This window comes from Camelus bactrianus, chromosome 13, assembly GCF_048773025.1.
Source record: "Camelus bactrianus isolate YW-2024 breed Bactrian camel chromosome 13, ASM4877302v1, whole genome shotgun sequence".
NCBI classification, from domain to species: domain Eukaryota; kingdom Metazoa; phylum Chordata; class Mammalia; order Artiodactyla; family Camelidae; genus Camelus; species Camelus bactrianus.
Window position 1 is genome coordinate 68,295,476 of NC_133551.1, and position 24,661 is coordinate 68,320,136.

General features: G+C 49.9%; 1 protein-coding gene across 1 annotated transcript in view; it reads left to right on the top strand.

Annotated features, from left to right (window-relative positions):
• PADI2 (peptidyl arginine deiminase 2) overlaps positions 1 to 24,661 on the top strand; it is a 47,838-nt gene that overhangs the window by 17,177 nt on the left and 6,000 nt on the right. Inside the window, exons 4-13 of the mRNA XM_010957469.3 lie at positions 4,469 to 4,530; positions 8,764 to 8,881; positions 9,635 to 9,760; positions 14,861 to 15,039; positions 17,395 to 17,498; positions 18,244 to 18,355; positions 18,878 to 18,985; positions 21,511 to 21,662; positions 23,529 to 23,673; positions 24,424 to 24,517. Coding sequence (XP_010955771.3) covers positions 4,469 to 4,530; positions 8,764 to 8,881; positions 9,635 to 9,760; positions 14,861 to 15,039; positions 17,395 to 17,498; positions 18,244 to 18,355; positions 18,878 to 18,985; positions 21,511 to 21,662; positions 23,529 to 23,673; positions 24,424 to 24,517 — 1,200 coding nt within the window. The remainder of the gene's footprint in view (positions 1 to 4,468; positions 4,531 to 8,763; positions 8,882 to 9,634; positions 9,761 to 14,860; positions 15,040 to 17,394; positions 17,499 to 18,243; positions 18,356 to 18,877; positions 18,986 to 21,510; positions 21,663 to 23,528; positions 23,674 to 24,423; positions 24,518 to 24,661) is intronic.

Genomic DNA, 24,661 nt, shown 5'->3' on the forward strand with positions numbered 1-24,661 from the left:
GGGCCAATTAAATGCCCCTCTTCCCCACCCCCCAACCACCTAAAACACAATAAGCCTAACAATTCTTATGCTTGGCCGAAAAGAAAAGACATTAATAATACCATTTGCCAGGTGGGGGTTAGAGCTCAGTGGTAGAGTGCATGCTTGGCATGCACGAGGTCCTGGGTTCAATCACCAATGCCTCCGTTAAGGGGGGGAGTAAAAATAAAACAATTTGCCATTAGCTATTACCGTCATTTTAACATCTAAAAAATAAGCAGGGCGTAATTTCAGAATAAAAGACATTCATTTACATTGTAGAAATAAAGCTTTATAATTTACACTCACCCCATCAAACAAACTGATGTTTCCTGTTCCACCAGAGATCCTGGTAAAAACTGGGTTTCCCTTGGGACTCACTGGTCTGTCTGACCTGCTCCAGGTCCTGTCTTCCCTCAGGAGCCTTTGAGCCCCATGCCCTGAGTAATTATTCAGAAGCAGCACCTCAGAGGCAGAAACTCCCTGAATGCCTCAGGGTGGTGGAGCTGTCCTCCAAGGGTGTATCTGAGTCCATCTCACCCTAGTTTTGTCTAGAGTCCACGATGAGCAAAAAAATCCCTAGCTTCAGAGTGAGCAAAGTTCTGGCCCCGCCTGCTCCAGCCACATTGTGACCACCTCTGCTGAGCCTCAGTTTCCTCATCTGCAAAATGGGATTCACGGGGCATACTTGCACAGTGCTTATTAAGAGGATTCGCTGGGATAGTGCATCCCGAGGGCCCGGCGTGGACTAGGTGCTCAGGAGATGCTCTTTTCTTTTCTCCCTTCTTCCTGGGGTAGCCCATTTTCTCACTGCTTGGGAGAAACTGGAGAACTTTAGCGTACTTCAGTCTTACTCCTGGGATTTGAGAACAAAACTCTGATGCCCTTGGCCAAATCAGGCTGTGGCCCATTGATCCCTGAGGGCCTCCAAGACCCCAGTTAAGGCTGACCTGCAAAGCCTTCCTTGTTAAGGGGGAAAGTGGGAGGGGAGGGATGGCGGCAGGAGGAACAGTCTCACCCTCTTTGCTGTGGTCCCAGCAATGAGAACAGTACGTGTACCTGAGCCTTGAGAATTTTTAGCATCAACCTAAGGCCCTCATTCCTGGTGCCCCCTCCCCAGGGCCTAAGATTACTGCCCCAGTTGGCTGTTGGGGAAGAGAGCCCTTCCTCCCCACCGCACCCCAAGCTGGCTGGTTAGGCAAGACGGCCAGGCACCCTGCCACTGTCCACGAGGGCCGGCAGCCCACCAGAACGCTTGTGCCTGTGTGGAAGCCGAGGCCTCCGTGTCTTGATTCTCAGGGCAGGCTGCCTTGAACCCAATCCCAGTGACATTTCCTGTTAACTGCCCCACACCCCAGGTTGGACCTGACACCTTGGGGCTATTCTGGGGAGCTGAGGTAGGATTCAGAGCCTTGAAGAGATGTTGTCTGGAGCCCAGAGGCCCTAAAACAGATGTCTTCTCCCTCCTACCCCAGGGGAAGACAGAGACTTCCCAGGAGGCCAGAGCTCTGGACAGGCCATGCCTGGTCTGTTCTCCGTCCCCACGGGAATCATCCCATTGGAGTCTAGTTAAGTTGGACATTGGGGGATGTTCTGAAGGGGAGAAGTCCTCAAGGGATGGCTTATAGCTTGAGGGGGTTTCTGAGGAAGGGTGGAGGGGAGAGGAGGCCATTCCAGTTGACTGTGGAGATGGTCATGAGTCATAAAAGAGAAAGTGAGAAGCACCGTAGGACATTGGGAGGTGGGCAACAAGGGAGCCCAACTACATAAAAAGTTTCATAAGGGGAAGTCAATTTACCTGAGTTTAACAAACCAAGAGAGAGTAATAAGCATATTATTTACTATTACAGAGATAGTTTCAGGCAGGTGAGGGGGCAGGCTGGACAGGGAGCTGCTAGGTTTTTTTAAACACTGCTTGGGGGTGGTGGGGGTGTAGCTCAGTGGTAGAGCACATGCTTAGCATGCGCAAGGTCCTGGGTTCAATCCTTAGTACCTCCATTTTAAAAAAGAAGCTGTTTGATACTATTTGATTTTTTTTTTGCACTTGTGCAAATATTATATTGACAAAAAAATTTTAATTTAAGAAATTCATGATGAAGTAAAGCACCGTAAAGTGCTTCGTAATTTCTCTCCTGTGACCCACTGCTTTCATGGACACACCACAGGAGCCACCTTGCAGCCTGGAGATGAAAACCACACAGCTGCCAGGGTGGGGATATGGCCAGGTCCTCTGGGAATGACCTTTAGGAGAGCAAGTCTTGGGTCTTAGAAGGCAGGGTTGGGTTTTGGAAATAGCCCAGGGCGGAGGTCAGCTTGAGTCAGTGGAGAGAAAAGCCAAGGGCAGGGGTCAGGAGTCAGAGACCCAGGTGGGACCCCTCGCTCTGCACTCTCTGGGGACTTTATGGTCACTGCCCTGCTGGGTGCCTCGGTTTCCTCATTTAGAGGCGGGGGTGGCCGAGGGGGTGATTGAGTGTAGAACCTGCATGTGAAGTGCTCTGCTGCTGGCAAAGAACTGTCCACACAGAAGAGATCGTTATCTTGAAAAGCAAAGAGTGATTCCTGAAGGAGGCTGGCTCAGCAGCTGGTCCCCAGGGAGGAGCTTCAGGAAGCCAACACTCCCTGAGAGGCAGTGTTCCCTGGGGAATGTTCCACTGGAAAGTTTGTGACAGTCTGGGAGTCAAAATCAATATTGTTCCTCCATCTGAGCCTTCAGCCTCTTTAACAGTAGCTGGTGGTGCCACCTTCTCTGCCTTCTCCCTGGAATCCTCACCCTGCACCAGCCTTCCAGATCATCAGCCCAATTTGCTGATAGGTGACATGTCCAGGTCTGGATTTGCTCACCTGTAAAATGGGAACAATAATATTTCTCTCATAGGACTGGGGGCTTCTTGAGAGCAAGCCCTGCACCCCAGCTGCCTACCACCAGGTCCCCACACCTAGCATGGTGCCTGGGACACACTGGATGCTCAGTGGTGATTTGCTGCGTGAATGGGCTCAATGTGAGGAGTTTATATAATGATTTCCTACAGTATCGAACTGAGAGTGGGACTACAGAAATTGGGAGTGCATCTCTCCCAAGGACTAGGCAACTTTAAAGCCTCCCCATCTTACCTCCTTCTAGACCCAGAAGAATCACATTCAGGGTTGGGAGGGAATTGGGCTGTGGACAAAGGGAGACCTTGAATGTAGTTCCCGGACTTACGAGAAAGGGAGGAGACACATCTGCCAAGCGGTCTGACCAGGGATCCATTCATTCCCACCCAACTCCTACATCGGTCCAAGTCATGCCCAGCACGAGGCCGAGCCCACTGGCCAGTTCTGGGGCCTGGACCCATCTCGTCTCATTCTGTGTGTGGCTTGTGTCACCTTCCCAACAACTCCCTGCCTGCCTGTTAGTCTCTAACTCAGGGGGCCATATCACCCACCAAGGGATTTCTGGCAGTATCTGGAGACATTCTGGTTGTCACAGCTGGGGGATGTGACTGGCATGCAGTGGGTGGAGGCCAGGAATGCTGCTAAACACCCTCCAATGCACAGGACGGCCCCCACAGCGAAGTAGAATCTGGCTTAAAATGTCAGTAGTGCCTGCGATTGCAATTAGTGCAACTCCTCTAACTGGAAAGGGCCCCATTTTTCAGGTATAGAAACTAGGGCTCAGGGAAACTGAAAACCAACCCAAAGTCACACAGCTTGTAAGCAGAGAACCAGAGTTCGAACCCAGCACTGTGTGATGCTAAATCATAGGCTCACTTCCTTGCCCCACACAGTCCCCACAGCAGGCCTAGGGATGGCGAAGGCCCCTTCACCTAGGGAAAGGATAAACAGGGACCCCGCCCTCGGTCCTCTATCTGGCGCCCTGGCCTCTCGGGGACCCTCAGATGGAGAGAGGTGGAAGAATGAGTTTCCCACCCGAAGTAATACCCTCAGTACTTAGAGGCGGGGTCTAGACCACTGTACATTCTGAGAGACACACACACATGCACGTGTGCACAGGACAGGCTGGGAAAGGCTGCAGAAGGTAGTTTTCACAGGAAAACTTTCCTTCAAAAGTTTTCAAAATATGAGCATAAATGCAGTGTGTGCTTCAGTTCTGCTAACATGACCTATGTGACCCTGAGCATGTGCGTTGGCCTCTCTGAAAAGAGGCTCACAGATCTGTCCAGTAGGGATTATCTTGCCTACCACTCAGAACTGACCGAGGAACACTGAAGGGGTGCGAGACCCCCACCTGACAGCACCTTGGTGAGCTGCGCAGTCTGCACGGTGTCTACTTGAGTTTCCAGCCTGCAGTGGGGTGTTGAGGCAGGAGATTGGATAAGATGGCCTCAGCAAGGCCCTCCCCTTCCGGGGACCCAGCCAATGGGTGAGCTGCACCCTAACCCCACAGGTCTTCTTCCTGCCCCTGCCCCACCCACCCTGCTCAGCATCTCACCCACGTGTCTGTCCCCAGAGATCTCCCTGGATGTGGATGCAGACCGGGATGGCGTGGTGGAGAAGAACAACCCAAGGAAGGTACGCCAATGCCGGGGCAGACTGCCCTGAATGGGGGTGGGTTTCTGGGGCTAGAGCCCCAGGCTGGGTCTTGCAGGCAGCCATGGTCCTCCCAGCAAGCTCAGACAACTCCCATTTCACAGATGAGGAGACAGGCTCCAGGACACACACACAACAATGACAGAGGCCACCAAGGAGCAAGCTCCTTGGAGAAAAGCTATGGAGTAGGTTCCCGAGTCTCAGTTTCCCCATGCACAGGATGGGGACACCCAGTTCACAGAGTTGTTGGAAAGAATGCAGGTCCTGCTGCAGAGGAAGTGCTGCCAAAGCTTTTGCTCTTATTATTTCGCCTTTTTTTGTCGTTGTTGTTTATTTTAAAACTGAGTGGGGGAGACCATCGGGAGCAGAAGATCGCATTCATCACCCACAATTCAAGGCCTGTCGTCTTTCATGGTGCGTGCGCAACCAACCCCGTCCTGTTTTTATTTATTTATTTTTATTTATTCATTCATCATTCATTCATTCATTTGTTCATTCATTCACTTCCTCTTTGATCCTGCCTGCCCCCCTCCCATTCTGCTCCCCTACAAAGGACCGTTTTAGTGGTTTTCTTGGGTCACTCTCTCTTCTTGTGATTCTTGTGAAACATGTGGTGTGGTTGGCGAGCGGGCGAGTATTTTTAACCTGTGCAGATAGCACTGTGTTCTTCTCGTCATTAATTCCTCCTTTTACCTCAACCCAGTTGTTGAGCTCCTTTGGTTTTGCTCTGTGTATGTCCAAACTGTTGTTTCTATTTTCCATTTTCTGCCTTTCTTTATCACTCAAAAGTTTTCCATGGGCATATGTTACTTTTATAATAACAATCTAAGGCCTGGTTTAAATTACATGTAGATGGATATTTTAAAAAGCTAAATAAATACAGCCCAGTGAGAAGCCTGGGGCCTAGTAGCCAGCCCCAGACTCTCTGCATGTCTCCAGCGGGTCCTCAGGCCTAGTGGGGAACCTCTTCTCTCAGGTTCATCAAGGGGCTTTGCCCCAGCTCTGTCTTCCCTGCCTTCCCGAGGCCGAGTCAGCCCCGCACATACGTTCTCTGTGTTCATGGCCAAGTGACATGACGGAGGCCTCTAAGGCGTTCGACCTCCCCTGAGGATCTGGGGAATCACACAGTCCCTGTGTGGTCCTGAACTCACTCAGACTTCCTCTTTCTGGGCCAGTGAAGTTTCATATTTTCTTTACTCATTCCGTAAAGATGTGTTGAGCACTTCTTATGTCTCGGGACTAGGTGGAGCCCTGGGGATGTGAGAATGAGAGAAATGCAGCTCCTGCCCTCAGGGAGCCCATAGTCCAGGGGGTAGGGTGGGATCCCACGTTAAATAAATAAATGATGTGGGTGGCTGTTTCATCATAACTGTCCTAAGTGCTCCCCAGAAAGAACGTGTCTGGTGCCATAAGTATAAACCCAGGGAAACCTCTCTGGTCTGAAATGCTGTGACCAGAAGGAGGGGTGGAGTTGGCCAGGGGAAGAGGAACAGGGCAACCTTCCAGGCAGAGTGCTGGAGGGCTTGGAGTCTTCTGGGAGCTGAAAGGTGGCGAACATGGGGTAATCAGAAAGAGCAACAGGGAAGGCGGAAGGGAACAGATGCAGAGGTGGGCAGGTCTCCCCGGGCCTTGAAGGCCACAGTGAGGGGTTGGAACTTTATCCTGAGTCAACAGGGAACCCCCGACAGGGCTTAAAGCAGGAAAGCAACGTGATCTGGCTGGAGTTTGCTCTAATATTCCTCTGGCTGCAATGTTGAAAATCATTCGCCTTGCAGGTCCCATTTGGAGCGCTCGGAGTGTTTTGAAAATGGCTGGGTGTCCGTTCGTCCAGGCAACTCCCCTTGAGCCCCTCTGGGCACTTTTTTTTCCTTCTGGTTTTATTGAGATATAATTGACACACATCACTGCATAAGTTTAATGTGTACAGCATAGTGATTTGACTGACATACATCATGAAATCATTACCACACCAAGTTCAATGAAAAGCCACCTGTCCTCTCATGGAGATGCAAAATTAAAGAAATAGAAAAAAAATAATTTTTCCTTGTGATAAGAACTCTTAAGATTCACTCTCTTTAACAGCTTTTGTATATAACATATAGCAGTATTAATTATATTACATTGTATATTACATTCTTCATACATTTTGACTGCCTTCATCCAATTCCCCCTCTCCCCACCCCCACCTCTGGTAACCACAAATCTGATCTGTTTATGTCTGAGTTTGTTTGATTGTTTGTTTTTGAAGTATAATTGACTGACAATACTATGTTCGATCCTGTTACATAACATAATGATTTGATATTTCTATACATTTCAAAATGATCACAATAAGTCTAGTTACTACCTGTCACTGTACAAAGATATTACATAATTATTGACTATATTCCCCACACTGTACATTTCATACCCACGACATTTATTTTGCCATCGTAAGTTTGTGCCTCTTAATCTCCCTCATCTATTTCTCTCCTCCCCTGCACCCAGCTTCCCTCTAGCAACAACCTACCTGTCTGTTCTGTGTATCTATAGCTCTGTTTCTATTTTGTTATGTTTGTTCATTTGTTTTGTTTCTTTTAGGCTCCACATATAAGTGAAATCATAGGATATTTGTTTTTCTCTGTCTGACGTATTTCACTTAGCATTATACCCACCATGTCCATCCATGTTGTCGCAAACGGCAAGATTTCATCCTTTTTTATGGTTGAGTAATATTCCAGTGTGTGTGTGTGTGTGTGTGTGTGTGTGTGTGTGTGTGTGTGTGTGTGTAGAGTCACATTTTATTTATCCAGTCATCTATGTATGGGTGTGTAAGTTGCTTCCATCCCTTGCCTATTGTAAATAATGCTGCAGGAACATACAGTGCATATATCTTTTCTAATTAGTATATTCATTTTCTTCAGATAAATACCCAGGAGTGCAATTGCTGGATCATACAGTAATTCTATTTTTAATTTTTGGAGGAATTTCCATACTGTTTTCCATTGTGGTTGCACCAGTTTACATTCCCACCAACAGTGCACAAGGGTTCCCTTTTCTCCGCATCCCCGCCAATACTTGCTATTTGTTGTCTTTTGGTGATAGCCATTCTGACAGGTAGAAGGTTTTGATTTGTATTTCCCTGGTGATTAATGATGTTGGACGTCTTTTCGTGTGCTTGTTGGCTATTTGTATGTCTTTGGAGAAATGTCTGTTCATCTTCTTTGCACATTTTTTAATCAGGTGGTTTTTGTTTGTTTGTTTGTTTTTGATGTTGAGTTGTATGAGGTCTTTGTATATTTTGGATATCAACCTTTTATCTGATATATCTGTTACAAATATCTTCTCCTATTCAGTAGGCAGCCTTTTCATTTTGTTGATAGTTTCCTTTGCTGTGCAAAAGCTTTTTAGTTTGTTTTTTCCCATTTGTTTATTTTTGCTTCTGTTGCCCTTGCCTGAGGAGACAAATCTAAAAAATTATTACTAAGACTGACGTCAAAGAGTGTACTGCCTATGTGTTCTTCTAGAAGTTTTATGGTGTCGAATCTTGCATTTAAGTCTTTAATCCATTTAAAATTTTTTTTTGCATGGTATAAGAAAATAGTCCAGTTTGATTCTTTTGCATGTAGAGGTCCAGTTTTCCCAATCTTATTTATTGAGGAGACTGTCTTTTTGCCATTATATATTCTTGCCTCCCTTGTCATAGATTAGTTGTCCATATAAGTGTGGCTTCATTTCTGGGCTCTCTATTCTGTTCTGTTGATCTGTGTGTCTGTTTTTTGTGCCAGCACCATACTGTTTTGATTACTGTAGCTTTGTAGTATAGCTTGAAACCAGGGCATGTGATACCTTCCCTCTGGATACTTTAGAGCCTGTCCTAGAATGTCTGCCTGTTCATTTCCCTGGCCGCCCTCTGCCTCCCTGCCTCCACCCACCTCCAGACTACAGCACATCAGATGTGAGGCTCAAAAATGCCCCAGTCAGCCTTCTGTCCCTGTGTCTCTCTCTGCCACCGTCCCCCTCCTGAACTTACCTCTGATGCTTATACAGACCCTCTCTGGTCATCAGACGTAGGACTCACATTTGCCAGCTCACAGCTGCCCCAGTGGGTAGTGGTTGCTCTTGAGTCTCATCCAGGGGCTTCCTCTCTGGTGTCCTGTGGGGTCTGCATGGGGACTGGGAATTTCTAACAGAAGATGGAGAAGACGGCACTGACCTCTCTCCCTGCCAATGCAGGCATCCTGGACCTGGGGCCCTGAGGGCCAGGGGGCTATCCTGCTGGTGAACTGTGACCGAGACACACCCTGGTTGTCCAAGGAGGACTGCAGCGATGAGAAGGTCTACAGCAAGGAAGGTGCCGCAGATCCATACTTGGGGTTGGGGGGCGGGAAGGGCAGGGGGGACAATGGAAACATGCATGCTAAGCCTTGGGCTGGGCCGAGAATGAGGCAGGAGTGAACTTAGGTCTCCTGAGGATGATGGACTCTTGCTAAAAACAGAAGACAAAGCTATCTATACAGTTCATTTGCAACCATGTTTTTAAAAAGTTGCACATACGTAGAAAAAGGAGCAAAAGGAAATTCCCAGAAGGTTATAGGAGGCCCTCTGTGTCACTGGAGATGACAACTGGTTTTTAGTCTTTTGTGTAGCTTCCATAATACACGTGTGTGGGGTTGCTTTGTCCTGAGTATAAAAGTAACAGGCATTTCTAAGCTAACATTCCAGCCACAATTCTCCTTTTTTTTTTAGTTGAAGTGTAATTGGCATACAACACCATGTAAGTTAAAGGTATACAGAGTAATGATTTGATGTCCATGCATCATGGAGTGAATATCACAATAAGTTTAGTAAACATCTATCATCTCATATAGGTACAAAATTAAAGAAATGGAAAAAATTTTTTCGTGATAAGAACTCGAAGGATTTGCTCCCTTAACAACTTTCACATGTAACATACAACAGCGTTAATTTATTAATCATGTTGTTCGTTACATCCCTGGCACTTATTTATCTTATAACTGGAAGTTTGTACCTTTGGACCACTCTTATCCAGTTCCCTCTCCCCCCAACCAGTCACAATTCTCTTAATTCTAACCTCCCCGCTCAGACCTCAAGGACATGTCCCAGATGATCCTGCGGACCAAAGGCCCGGACCGCCTCCCCGTCGGATACGAGATTGTCCTCTACATCTCCATATCAGACTCAGACAAAGTGGGCGTGTTCTACGTGGAAAGTAAGTAACCCCAGCCTGGCCCTTGGGAGCCCAGCTCTGCCCTCTAAGGCTCCCCAGACACCGCCCCTTAGCAGTCATGGTCCCCGCAGTTGCAGGTGACTGGAGAGGGCCAGGACTGGCCTCTTGATAATGGTAACCAGGACCGCTGTCGGCCTGTGAAGGCAGGAGGCCCCGTAGGATAGATCTCTCCTCCCTCAAAGGAGTCGGCGGTGATGCTAATTTATGTGGCGCCCAGAGGCCCTTCTACCCTGTGAACCAGGAGAGGAAGGGCGTTTGAGATCCATCTATTCCCAGAGTTGCAGCATTTTCATGGTCCTTGAGGCAGGTGCCCTCCCCACCAGGAGTTTTCTGCCCACCACAGACTTTCTGGAGCTGAGAACTGCCTCCGACTTTTACAGAGCCCCTGATGATGCTGTGGGCCCCCTTGAAGAGGGGACCCCTTGCTCCTCTTAGTGGTGACAGGGCATCCTGGGCCCCCAGTGTGTAGGGAGCGTGCTTCCGCCATGGAGCTAATCCTCGCAGCTGCCTGCTCCGTCCCATTCTTTCTGTGAATGTGTGTTGAGCCCCCTCAGTGTCAGGTGCTGATCTGGGCACTGGAATCCCTGGGTGAGCTCTGCCATCACACCCTGGCCTCGGGGAGAAAACAGTCTCCTGAGGGAGACATAATAGTTAACACAATTGGAGGCAAAGACGCAGACCAAGTAATAGAGAATGGCAGGGGTGGGGGTGAGGCACCGCTAGCCTATGGTCTGGAAAGGCCTCTCTAAGCAGGTGACATTTGAGCTGAGACCCAAACCAACAATGAGAAAGAACCAGGCATTCATGAGCTGAGGGAAGAGTGTTCTACGCAGAGGGAACAGTGCGTACAAAGCAGGAGGAGGGAAGCAGCTTTGGGTGCTGGAGGAGCAGACAGAAGACTGGAGCAGGGGGATGTGTTAGAGGCAAGGTCAGCAAACTGGGCAGGGGCCAGGGCACGCAGACAGAGCATGCAGATTTTATTCTAAGTGCAGCGGAAAGCCATTAGACAGTTTTAAGCAAGGGACTGTCAAGGTCTGATTTATGTATTAAAAAGCTCTCTCAGCAAAATAGTTTGCTTTGCAGTTTGCTGTGGTGGTGGTGGGGGGGGGGGGCTTCCGGCTGTCCAGGGGCCCAGGATCTCCGGCCTAGCTCCAGGACCCACCTCTGCACTGACCCACTAGAACCAGGGCAGTCGCCGTGAGGACGTGGTCATGGTGGCCCTAGACCCTCACCTCAGGGAGTGATTTAGTCAGGACAGCAGTGGACAGCTGTCACCTGAAGCCAGTCCTCCTGATTCACCCTGGGCTCAGGCAGTGACCTCACACAGGTTGGAATGTCCCAAGAGTCAGGCCGGCTCCACTGCCCCAGGGGGCCAGAGATGTTGATATTTACCCCGTCCAGGCCAGGGTTGCCACAGTGGGGGGTGGGGGTGGCTGCCAGCAGGAGGGGTACAGGCAGGACCTGGGCATCTCAACCAGGGCATTGAATTGTGATGACTGCCCTGTTGCTAACAGTGGCACCTGGACATTCTCTAGAGGGTCTTTTTGTTGATGGCATTGGATTGAGGTCTGGCCCGTAATCACATCCCTTCTGCTCACTGACACCTGAGATGGGTCCTGAGCAGACAAGAAAAAAAGGAACCACTACTGTGAGTGCTTAGAGATACTGTTTCCCACTCTGTCTTCTCTGGGCTGCCATCCTGCAGGGGAAGGCGTTACTGACGCAGCGACAATCCCAGGATAGCCAGTTTCACACAAAATTGGAATCCTGGATAAATACTTAGTACCACACTAAAGAACAGGATGAAAAATAACCCATCTGTGGCACAGTTTCCTTTTTCTTCCTTTTCTTCCATGCAGGCATCTTGGGGTTTTGTCAAAATCCAAGTACACCTGTCAATGAGAATGTGTTGTGTCACATGAACGTCATGTCATCTGTGTCCCCTAAGGGCAGGGGCTGGGCTGGAGACCAAGCCCAGGAGGTTCAAATCCTGGTTCTGGGCACATCTACTCACCAGACCATGCCTTGGGCTCCTCATCTGTGATGTGATGTAGGGCTACTGAGAGGCCTGGCTGTCCCTGCTGATGACAGGGATTAAACAAGGAACATGTATTAGGCACTCAGTACAGTAGCCGGCCCATGGAACGTTCTCTATAGAGGGCACTTGTTGCTTGGGGAGGATTATTATGATTATTAATTATAATCATTGAAGTGGACAGGAGTCTCCAGTCCTCCAGGAAAACCCAGGTGTCTGTGCTCCAGCTTCACATCCTGCCCACGATCTCAAAGTTGGGGCCTGACATCTTCCTGCAAGGATACAGTGACCAGCTTGTCCCCGTTTGCCCAGAACCAGAACTTTTGGTTTTAGCACTGAAAAGCCCGCATTTCAGGAAACCCCTCAATACCAGGTAATCCAGGATGTTTGGTCACACTTCTAAAGAGTCTCATTGGGAGGTGGAATGGCTCCAAAGTGACCAGAAGGGTTATGCCAAACCATTCCATGTGCCAGCCTGCAGGGGCGATGCCTGGGGCTAAAGAGAGGTCAGGGTGGCTAACAGGGCCCAGTCCCAAGGCACGTGGGCTGCTCAATAGAGGGACATTGTTGGTTCCTGCAGGGAGAGCCGGCCACACTCAGGCAGGCCTGCACCCAGCTGGGGCCCGGGGATGGGGGAAGGAGGTTCCTCGGGACAGTGGCTGCATTGTCCCCACCAAGTACACACACACACACACTCTCTCTCTCTCTCCCTCCCTCCCTCCCTCCCTCCCCAGGCTGCCCAGAGCCCTGGGAAAGTTTTGGAGCTTTCTGCAAAGACAAGTCAGCTTCTAGGCCTCGGATATCTTTCCTGAGCATCAGTTCAAGTGCTACCTGGGACATGTGGACAGGGAAGGGCCTGGTGCCTGGGGGAGAATTTTTTAAATTATGCAGATCCATCTGGATCGACTCAGTGACTGGGACACAGGGCACGTGCTGTCTTTTCTGAGTGAGGAGGACTTCATCTTTATGTCGGGCTGTGATGAGTTCCTTGGAACAACCAGTGCTTCTTTTCTTGGGCCCACCCAAGGAAAGGTGAAGTGAGGTATTTTTCTTTGCCTTCTGGTCCTAAAATGATCAGTGAACATGTTGCGAGTTGTACAATAAAGTGTGTGCCGATTCATTCATGGGCTCTCACAGCAGCAACACCAGCAGTTCCCAGCTGTGTTACCGATGGTTACTCTCGGTTGCCAAGCTTACTTCAGTTCCTGATACTGTGTCATTTTATCTTGCAAGGACCCAGTAGCATAGGTATTATTATCCCCCATTTAACAGATAAGTAAACTGAGGCTCAAGGAGGTTAAGTGAATTCCCCAAGGTTTCGCAGCTCATAAGCCTGAGCGGTTCTTGAACCCACATCTCCCTGACTCTGGAGGTCACAACCACTAAAGTGACCCGCCCTCAGTGAAATGCATAACCGGGGTCTAGTTGAGCACATTGTCATCCTGAGCCTGGGCTTCACTGGTTCCTATGTTCATTTTGCAAATTTGAATCAAGCATCCTGTTTATGCCAGGACTGTTCTAATTGCATGTCCTAGCCCTTGGGTGACTGGTCGTTAATCGTTACCATTGTTGTCGACAACAATACTAAGCTGAGCCTGATTCTGCCCTTCCAGCTCTGCAGGGCAGAAAGAAACTCCTCCGGGGAACTCCGTAGGGTCCTACCTCCATGCCTTTGGCAATGCAAGTATCTCCTCTCCTCACTGCACCCCACCTCTGCTGCCCCGAAGGGCCTCTCAAAGGCTGCCTTTCTCTGCTCACACTTCCCAGCCCGCCTCCTGTCCCCTGCCCTCCACACCCCACCCCACTATCCCCACGGGCTCTCTCACCCTGTAGCTCTGTTATGCTTCCCACATCTGCACTAGCTTATTGTCACCTGAGCGCTGCTCTTAGACACACAGAAATGCTGCATCTTGACCATCTCTGTCTCCCCCAATGCGCCTTGCTCATGCAGGTCACAGAGGAGTAATTCATTATTTGTGCTCTGAATCAGCCTGAAAATTCTCCTGTAGGGAGTGGTGGGTGAGCCATTGGTTTGTTCAGTAGACATTTATTAAACACAACCTGCTCTGGGCCCGGCCGGGCCTGTCTGCCCCCACGCAGGTGACAGTCTCTCAGGGCCAGCAACTAATTTACTGAGATCATATCCATGTAAAGGCTGTGATAGGGAAGAATAGGGGCTGCGGAAGCTCCAGACGGAGTCCCTGGCCTGGTCTCTGGTGGATCTGGCACAATTCCCAGAAGTGATACAAAGTAAGGCTTGAAAGGAGGAGGGAGACAACTGTCCCAAGCGGGAGGGGACAGCACTGTGAAGGGCTGGCGATTTCAGGGGGGCAGGGAGAAGCTTGCCTTTCTTCCCACCTGCAGAAGTGTGTAGCCTGAGACCCAGGTGCCAACATGGCTTCCATTACATGAAGGGGAATTTTTGGCACAAATGGGTGCATTAGTGTTTTATTTATATAAAGGGGAGGGAGGTTGAGGTTCAGAATCGGGCTTGGTGGGGAGATGGATGTAGCTCAGCTGGAGGGGAACAGTATAGCTCAGTGGTAGAGTGCATGCTTAGCCTGCACACGGTCCTGGATTCCATCCCCAGTACCTCTATTAAAAAAAAAAGAAAAAAGAATTAGACATGGATTTGAGTCCCAGCTCAGACACTTACTGGCTACGTGACTCCGAACAAATCACTTGTCCTTTCTGATACTTGGTCTCCGCCTCTGTATAATAGGACCAATAATTCCCTTCCTCGACACCACTGTCTGCCCAGTCCTCACCTGCTACCATTGCATACGTGCCCTTCCTGGGAGAACGAGCTCACTTTATAGACGAGGAAGCCAGAAGCCAGGGAGGGTGTCTGTGCCCCACGGCTAGGGCACAGCAGTGCTGGGACAATGACCGGGCCGCGGCCCTCCTGGTGGCTTTTTCTGCTTGTGCTTTTCTCTCTGTTTCTAGGGGACAAGTTACTCTGCCATCTCGTCCCCCATCGGTGACCCCGCCCCACTGGCAGGATCCTGGCTGGGGGCGGGGCCTGACTCTGGTCCTTCTCCCTCTAGACCCGTTTTTCGGCCAGCGTTATATCCACATCCTGGGCCGGCGGAAGCTCTACCACGTGGTCAAGTACACAGGTGGCTCCGCGGAGCTGCTGTTCTTCGTGGAAGGCCTCCGTTTTCCTGATGAGGGCTTCTCGGGCCTGGTCTCCATCCACGTCAGCCTGCTGGAGTATATGGCAGAGGTGAGGGTTCCAGGTCTCCACCCTGGGGGCCTGGTGGGGTCCTTCTGGAAGGGCCACTCCCAGGAGTCCCGGCTGTGCTCCACTCCCTTCAAAGCTCCAAGGGTAGGGGTGTCCAGTCTTGGAGACCGAGATGCCCCCACCACCCACACATGTCTGCCGGGGCCTCAGAGCTGTGCTCTGGGGATCCTCTTTGCTGTACCTATTCCCCAGGAGTCTCTGCGGGTGACTTTTTCTGACATCAAGCCCGTCCCCTGGTCTGCCCTCCCTACAGAGGGCAGGCCTAGTTCTGAGGCCCAGAGCCCCAATGGTTAGCACAAGGAACAAACGAAGCCACACACGTGAGGCTTACTGACTGCCTGTGTGCCCTGTTTGTCCCTCCCTGACTGACCCCTCACCCTAGCTGTGGGCTCTGCTGACTCTGACCACAGGCTGAACCCCAAATCCCAGTCCCAGGCCATGTCCCCTCCCTGGGGCCGGACATCTCACCCACTTTCGTTCTTGGTTTTGGGAAACTGGATGAAAAAGAGAGCCCCACTAGAGAAGAAGCCCCATTAGCTTAGGGTGTGTCCTGCCCACAAGGACCTCTCATCAAAGACTGCAGCCCCAGATCCCCACCTCTCAGGCACCCCCGCTTTGCTCAATATAGGGAGTAACCTGGCTGCCCTCTCAGACGCAGGGGCTCCTCCCCACGTTTCCCCCCAGACCACTTTGGGGCAGGATGCAATGGGCTCTGTAGAAGGTGAGCGGGGTCTGGCTTACATTGAAGAGAAGGGGCTCTGGAGTCACACTGCCCAGGTTCGAGTCCAGGAGACCTTGGGCAAGTGAACTTTCCCCCTGTGCCTTAGATTCTCCATCCGTAAAACAGAACCAACCAACACTTCTGCTTCCTAGGATGGTTTTGAGCATCCAAACTTGTGAGAGCTCATTCGCAAAGCACCCTCAAGTCCCTGGGAAGAGGGAAAGGCAGAAAAAGCAGAGCTAACAGGATGGGGTAGGGAGGGGGCTTCTCCTGCTCCCACTGGTGCCTGGAGCACCCTAGCCATCAGGGTGTCTCAGACTGGCCCCTCCAGCAGACACCAGCAGAGACTGGAAAGGCAGACCCATACAGGAAAGGCCAGCCTGCCCTAATCTCACCCCCATCCTCCCCACCAAGGGCAGGGGCGGGTTTCCTCTCTTTCCAAAGCCAGCCATGCAAAGAAATCATATCCCATCTTCCCTGAGATTTCAGGTGAATTTCCCGAACCTTCTCTTAAAGAATGATCTGGACATAGCAAAATACTCCCCAATAACATTAAGATGCTCGCACATAGGAAAGGGCAAAGTGCCCAGAGCCAAAACAGAGGAAGGCCGGGGCTGGCTCAGCCATCATGTGAGCCAGTTTCAGGAAGAGAAGTTTGATAAGGCAAGATCCAACAGTGGTCAAGAGTGCGGGCTCAGCAACCAGGCCTCCTGGGTTTAATACAGGCCGTACCACCTACTAACCATGTGCACCTGGCCGGCTGTGTGACCGTTCTGGGACTCTGAGGTCTGTGACTCGGTTTCCCCATCTGTAAAACAAGGATTAAAATAGCATCTCCCCCAAGGGTTGTTGTGAGGCAGAAATGATATCTCATTCTAAGCGAAGTAAGCCAGAAAGAGAAAGAAAAATACCATATGGTATCACTCATATGTGGAATCTAAAAAAAAAAAAATTGCGCAAATGAACTTATTTACAAAACAGAGACAGACTGACAGACATAGAAAACAGACTTGTGGTTACCGGGGGGATAGGGGGTGGAAAGGGATAAATTGGGAGTTCGAGATTTACAGATACTAACTACTATATATAAAATAGATATACAAAAAAATGTTAAACTTTAAAAAAAATAGTAAAATAAAATAGATATACAAGTTTCTACTGTAGAGCACAGGGAACTATATTCAATATCTTGTAGTAACCTATAGTGAAAAAGAATATGAAACGAATATAAGTATGTGTATGTATGACCAAAACACCAGAAATTGACACAACGTTGTAAACTGACTATACTTCAATTTTTTAAAAAAATTGTTAAAGGGGGAAGGGTATATAGCTCAGTGGTAGAGTGCATGCTTAGCATGCGTGAGGTCCTGGGTTCAATCCCCAGTAGCCTCATTTAAGTAAATAAATAAATAAACCTAATTACCTCCCTCCCAAAAAAAAAGAAAAAAATTTTTTAATCATTAATAATTAAAAAAAAAAGAAAAATAGGACCTGGCACACAGTAAGTGCCCAATAAGGTACTATTGTTACCAGTTTCACCCACCTTGGAAGGCAGGAGTGAAAAGCACCCTGACAAGACTCTTTGACCCCCTTCCCTTCTCCCCCACACCCAGGCGATTCCCCTGACCCCCATCTTCACGGACACTGTGACCTTCCGGATTGCTCCGTGGATCATGACCCCCAACATCCTGCCTCCTGTGTCGGTGTTTGTGTGCTGGTAAGCAGTAGCCACAGCGCAGAGGGGTGGCAAAGGCAGAGTGGCTGAAGCCGGGGCTTCTGGGGCTCTGTCACTTACTAGCTGTGTGGCCTTGAGCAACTCACTTGGCCTCTCTGTGCCTCTGTTTCTCTGAGATGCAGATATCGCAGAGTTACTGTGGGGATTAAATAAGATGAAGCAGGCAAAGTATTTATCCAAGGTCCTAGCACAGTTTGTTTTTGTGCTCTGAAAATAATAATTCCCGCTTCTTTCCTGTATCTTCTTGGCCTGTGCCGTGTAGTTGGGAATCTCCTGTACAATGGATATCTAGCTCAGCTTATCCATGCAGCAGTTTTTGATTGAGCATCTATTACATGCTAGGCAGCCAAAGCCAGATGAGAAGCAGGGGGAAGAAGTGCCTGCCCGTAGATGCTGGTCACACCAAAAGGGACCCCTGGGACGGGGGTCCAGCCGCCGCCTCCGTGCTAGGCACAGCACTTCTTTGGAAATTTGGGAGGATCAGAGATGCTTTGGGGCAGGTAGGGGTGAGAGTTCCCCTCCTCATTGTATTTATTCATGACCTTGGCAAACACCGTGTGAGGAGGTGAGTTTGCTGGGCCTTTGCAAAGGAGCCTGTGAACACAGATGTGGCCACATCTGCCCAGTGCAGTGCAGAGGTGCCAGCTGCTATTGCCACCTCCATGGGCTGGCCCTCATCCCTCCTTACCCCTCCTCCTGGCCTCCCCTTCTCCCCTAAACTTCTTAGCATGAAGGACAATTACCTGTTCCTGAAAGAGGTAAAGAACCTGGTGGAGAAAACCAACTGTGAACTGAAGGTCTGCTTCCAGTACATGAACCGGGGCGACCGCTGGATCCAGGTGAGGAACCCCAGGCCGGGAAGGACGTGGCCCTGGGCTCAGGCAAGAAGGGTGGCTTAACATCCATACCCTGGCACCCAACAGCGCCACATATGGGAGTTCTGCCATCAGATCACACATGCACTTGTGCATAGGGACAGAAATGTCTAAGGCAACTCACTGCAGTAGCAAAAGACTGTAAAACAACCTAAATGTCCATCCACAGGGGACAGGGTGACCCTATGATAGGACAGCCTTACCATGGAGTACTATATAGCAGATAAAAAGAAGTCAATCTATAAATACAGAACACACTTCAAGTTAAGATGTTACTTGCAGGAAAACATATGCAGGAGGTTACCAATTATGTTTTTAAAATGAAGTCAGTATATATACAAAACATGCTTGGGATGTACAGAGACTGAGGAAGGATATGTAAGAAACCAGTGCTGTCACGTGCTGGGGAGGAGAATGAGGAGGCTGGCTGGTATTCACTGGTGGCCCCCTGGGCTCATCTAATGGCTCTTCCTGGTGTCTCCGCAGGATGAAATTGAGTTTGGCTACATCGAGGCCCCCCACAAAGGCTTCCCTGTGGTGCTGGACTCCCCCAGAGATGGAAACCTGAAGGACTTCCCGGTGAAGCAGCTCCTGGTGAGATACTGAGGGCCACATTGGGGGTGGGGGGAGGGCCCAATCCTAAGGACTCTTACAGGACAGAGCGGTCGGGAGGCCCTGGGCACCCTTGGCTAATTAGTCTGTTGCAAATTAGGCTGTTGCCTCTGTCTCCTCATCTGCAAAATGGGTCAGGTGGGATAGCGACCTCTAACATCCTTTCCTGCTTTGATAACTGGTGGTTTTCCAAAACATGGAGGGTTTTCTCATTAGGAAATGGTTGCTATGGGAGATAGAGGCCTAACTCCTGCCACAACCCCACCTCCAACTTGCAGCAAAATAAGTTTCAAAGAGGAAAATTATAGTTAAGCAATTGTTGAAAAGGACTGTTCCAACATCAAAGCTCATGAAAGCTGTGGTTTTCAGGTCATGTGTTTTTTCAAAGCAATCTGACCCCACCCCCAATTCTAGAGGTCATTACCACTCCCCTTTTATGCCCTCAACAACCAACTGCATGAAGACAGAAGCCAAATCAATCTTCTTCGTCCTCACCTTCCACCTTGAACAGACAGGGGGAGGCTTGGACAGAGCACAGAGCAGAGGCTGGGGTATGTCCAGGGGCTTTCCCACGGTCACATGCAGGGCAGCCTCCTGGGAGACATCAGGGCTGCTCAGAGGCAACCCTTTGCCAGGTCCACATCTACTTCTTGAGAACATCCACTAACCTGGTCCCTCATCATGGGAGAGGGTACAGCCCCATGGTGTGAACACCAAGCTCTGGATGTCATTCGGACCTGGCCTTGAGTCCCGGTTCCATCTCTTAGCACAATTTGACCTTGGGCAAGCAACTTAAGCTCCTCAAGCCTCATTTTGCTCATCTGTAAAATGGGGATAGAAACAGTATTCATCTCACAGGCTTGCTATGAAGATTGAAGGCATTATATCAGGCATCTGGGCTGCACCTGATACAATGACTATTATTAGATGTTGTTCTGGTCATTTCACAGCCCTGGACATGGTCCTCAGTGAGGACTATTCACTTCCTCCAACACTGTGAGGGGTAGTCAAACCAGCCAGCCATTGCCGCAGGCTTGAGAACCAAGGCCTCTCACATCCTGCCCTTACTCTTTCTTCCTGGGTCACCACCTACCTTCAGTGTCCCAGGCTGGCCAGGTTCCAAGAGCCCCAGGCTGCATTGTTCCTGGAGGACTGGGCCAAGCCCAGCTTTGTGTTGCGTGCCTGTCTGCCTGTGTGAGGCCATAAATCTTCAGCTGCCCCAGCCTTTGGCAAATCGCACCTGGCCATCTGGGACTCCCAGGCGAGAAAGCGCTAATCTGCAGCCATCCACCCACTGGCATGGCTGTCCCTTGAGCTTCTCGGCCCAGCTAGGATAAGCCACATCTTCTCACTCTATGGTTTTTATTAACAAGGATTTTTGCCAGACAAGCTTAGTCCCAGCCCCAGTGCAAGCTCCCAAGCAAGACCTCAACTTTTTAACCAAAAAAATCATGGAAGGAAACTTAAAATTCAGGGGATCCCTGGGGTTATATCATATAACTTCAATCTGTTGGAGCTCTGTGCTAAGAAGGATTCTGAAACTACATCTCAGTAAACAAATATGGTTGGTTGGGAACTTGTTGGGATGATATGTATGTTATATATCTACCATTCCTGTGTGTATTGGTCAGCTTTCACTAGGTAAGGCTGCAGTAACAAACAGCCCCCACATCTCAATAGATGACAGCAGCAAAGGTCCATTTCTTGCTCGCACTCCACGTTGACTGCTGGTTGGTTGTCTGCAGCTCTGCTTCCTCGTCCCTTCCTCATCCTAGAGCCCAAGATGCAGGAGCAGCCCCAGTCTGGGAAATGCCATTCTCCTAGCACAAGGAGAAAATAAAGGGATTTGACAAGCATACACAGTGAGCTCATGGCTTGTGTTCTGAGCTGGCATGTATCACTTCTGCTCACATTTCATTGGCCAAAGCAAATCACATGACCAATTCTGATGCTGGGCAGGAAGTATATTCCTGCCACAGGGAGCTACCAGAAGTTACACAGCAATGGCATGGGATGCAAAACCCTTACTGTGAGTAGCAAGTCTTTAGGAATAAGAATACAATCTACCACCCTGCCCCAGGTCACATGATCTGATGCCACTTTTCCAGATGGGGAAACAGAGGGTGAGAGAAATTGAGAGATGAGCAGGGACATCAGTAGCACAAAATGAGGACCAGTCATGAAATAACCAATGCATCTCTGTGTTTGGGAAGCAGGCACGTGCAGAGACCCAGATGTGCCTGCATACACACACATGCACACTCAAACACACTCATACACTCACATTCATCCCGCACTCACACCAGTGTAATCACAAACTCAGCCTCCCCGTGCCAGGGCCCTGCTCTTCAGTGGGAGTAAGAAGACCATGGTTGATCCCCCTAGATCTCAAGTGCCCACAGTGCCAGTCCAAAGGTGGTGAAAAGTGGTCATTAGAGGGCAGCTGGGTTGGGGCTAAGGGCTCCTGGCCGCAGGAGACTAATGACGGGTGTATGCCCTCTGCCTAGGGCCCAGATTTTGGCTATGTGACCCGGGAGCCCCTCTTTGAGCCTGTCACCAGCCTTGATTCCTTTGGGAACCTGGAGGTCAGTCCCCCAGTGACCGTGAACGGCAAGACGTACCCCCTGGGCCGGATCCTCATCGGGAGCAGCTTTCCGCTGTAAGAGAAGCCAGGGAGGGGCTGGGGCAGAAGGGGAAGGTGGGGGTTGGGGGTGATGAGCGTCCCGGGTGGCTTAGGCATGGAGTGATTGGCTGAGAGAATTACCCTCTCCCGCGACTCTCTTACAAGATACAGACACTCTTGGAAAGAAAGTTAGCCTCTACATCTTAATATGAATTAGAATCTAATATAAAACTAAATAAATAACCCTCTTCCCCAAATGGGAGGGTATATAAAGAGATTATAAGCCAGGTGGGGAAGGGATGAAGGAGTCCAGAGAAGGAACACTGAAAGATGAGTGGGAACACACCAACCAATCATCAAGGGTGCCTATACACAAAGACACATGAGAAGACATGGCCCTGCCCAGTCCCTGGCTCCCTGGCCTGTCCACAACACCCTCACTCCCTCCCCGGGTGACCCACCAGTCAATGAAAAGGCAAATTCTTCCTTGGTCAGGGCATTTGCTGGGGAAAGAATGAGTACTGTGGACCCTCAGTTCACAAAAGGGCTGCCAGGAACCTGCACATATGGGATCAGCCAGGATTTGGACACCAAGTCCTTCTGAGCCACATGAGATACTCTGCTTTCTGGAGGAAGGCCACTGGCACTGGCAGTGACCATTTGCCCACCCTACCCTCCTTCTCCCTCCACTCAGTAGTCACTGATCCATTCAGCAGCTATTTCCCAAGCATCAGCCAAATGCTAAGCCCTGTGTCAGGCGTGGGGTTCCAAACAAGAAGCCCAGCCCATACCTTCAAGGAGATGGTGGAGACCACAGACATGAAATAGGGAATATGTACAGTGATAGAATGGAAGAGAGCCAAGGAAACCCAAGGAGGGGTCCCTAACCCTCTTGGGGAATTTAGGGGGAGCTTCTTAGAGACAAAGATCTAATAAGAGTTCTCTCTGTGCCAGGCTTTATTCTAGGCTCTGGGGAGACAGCAATGAACAAAACAGACAAAATCCCAGGTCTCAGGGAATTTTCAGATAAGGGCCAGGGAGTGTCGAAAATAAACATGGAAGCAAGCAAGTAAATAAGATACTTCTGGGTGCTGAGCAGTGCAATGAAGAAGATAAAATAGGGTACATGATAAACAGTGACAGGGTGGGGGCACTTTAGCCCTTTTGCGGTTTTGAGGAAGTGATTTTGGAATTGAGGCTTGGATGATGAGAAAGAAGCAGCCATGGGAAGGTCAAAGGGGAAGAGCATTCCAAATAGAAGGAACAGCATGAGCAAAACCTTGAAGTGATAACAAGCTTAGCACGTGGCTGGAGCAAACAGAACAAGGAGGAAGGGAGGAATGAGGTAGGAGAGCCAGGCAGGAGCCAGATCAGAGAGGAATTTTTTGGCCACTGTAAGGGCCTTGGGTTCTATTCTAAAGGTAATGGGGAGATTGAAGGCCTCAGTGAGTGTAGAAGTCAAAAAGGGCTTCCTGGAAGAGGTGTCACTTGAATTGATTGAAGATTGAAATTGAGAAGTTAATAAGCAAAGAGATACATGAGCTGGGGAGGATTTTGGAAGCATGCCTGTGCCCTAGCCCTCTCCAGCAGTCCAGGAAGGATCCCTGAGCTCAGAAGCTGGCTTCCTTACACCCACAGACACCCTCAGGGGCTGATGGCTGGGCTTAATGCCCTTTGCACAGGCCATGGCTACAGCTAACTCCTTCTTTCCCCTTGGGCTCAAATGCCTTTCTGCCTGTGCCAGGGTCTCTACAACTGAGGCTCCTTCCTGTGACTTTTCTGCTGATCCCACACTGGGTCCAGGCTGGGTTCTAGAGGCTGAACGCCTCCTGCAGGCCCTCTGGTGAGGCAGGCACAGTGGGCACGTTCTGAAGAGCTGCCTCCTCTCCATCCCCACCCTAGGTCCGGTGGTCGGAGGATGACAAAGGTGGTGAGGGACTTCCTGAAGGCCCAGCAGGTGCAGGCGCCTGTGGAGCTCTACTCGGACTGGCTGACCGTGGGCCACGTGGACGAGTTCATGACCTTCGTCCCCATCCCAGGCACAAAGGTGAGCTGGCCCCTGAAGCTGGAGTGAATAGAATCTCAGAGAACCCCGTCCTATCAGGTCTTGTCATCCAAGAGGGTTACCTAAAGGAAGTGGACCACATAGAGGAAGAAGGAAGTAGGCTGGAGCTAGTTTGTATGTTGTTGCTGTGGCAGGTAAATGTTTAACCCAGTATATCCCAAATATTAGCATTTCAGCATGTAATGATTATAAAAATTATTGACGAGATTTTATGTTCTATTTTTCATAATAAGTCATCAAAATCTGATATGTATTTTACTCTTAGCACATCTCGACTTGACTAGCCACGATTCAAGTGTCCAGTAATCCCACAGGGATAGGGGCTACTGTACTGGCTGCAATGCCCTGGAGAGCAATGGGGTATGAGCCTGGGGCTCTGGAAAAAATTCTTCATTTTCTGAAGTTAAAGAAACTGGGCGTGCCCTGGAAATTTTGTGCAAATGGCCTGGCCTCTCGACAACTTGGAGAAGCTCTTTCTCTCTATCCAAAGCCACCTTTATCCCTGAGCTTTGACTCAATGGTGTAGCTAAAGTGGAGGAATTGCTGTAGCAGGAGGGGTGAGAAATATTCCTCTGAAACAGAGAAAACCCTGCCAGGCAGCCTTTGCCACTTAGCCTGGGGGCGGCTTGAGACACAGACAGATAGGGCCCCGGGTCCTCAAGGCAGGGGCTCCCTCATGCTGCTTGGCCACTTCCTCTCTGCTGACACCATCCTTCTGACGGTCTCTCACAGAAATTCCGGATGCTCATGGCCAGCACCTCGGCCTGCTACAAGCTCTTCCGAGAGAAGCAGAAAGAGGGCCATGGGGAGGCCATCATGTTCAAAGGTGAGTGCCCACAGGGCCTTGGCAGGGAGCAGGGAGTTGAGCCCCCAGAGGGACCCTCAGAGAAGACTACCTGCCAATCAACAGATGCTCCACGAGTGTTAAATGTTACCAATCAAGCCAGAAACCACATGGGCCATCATGGTG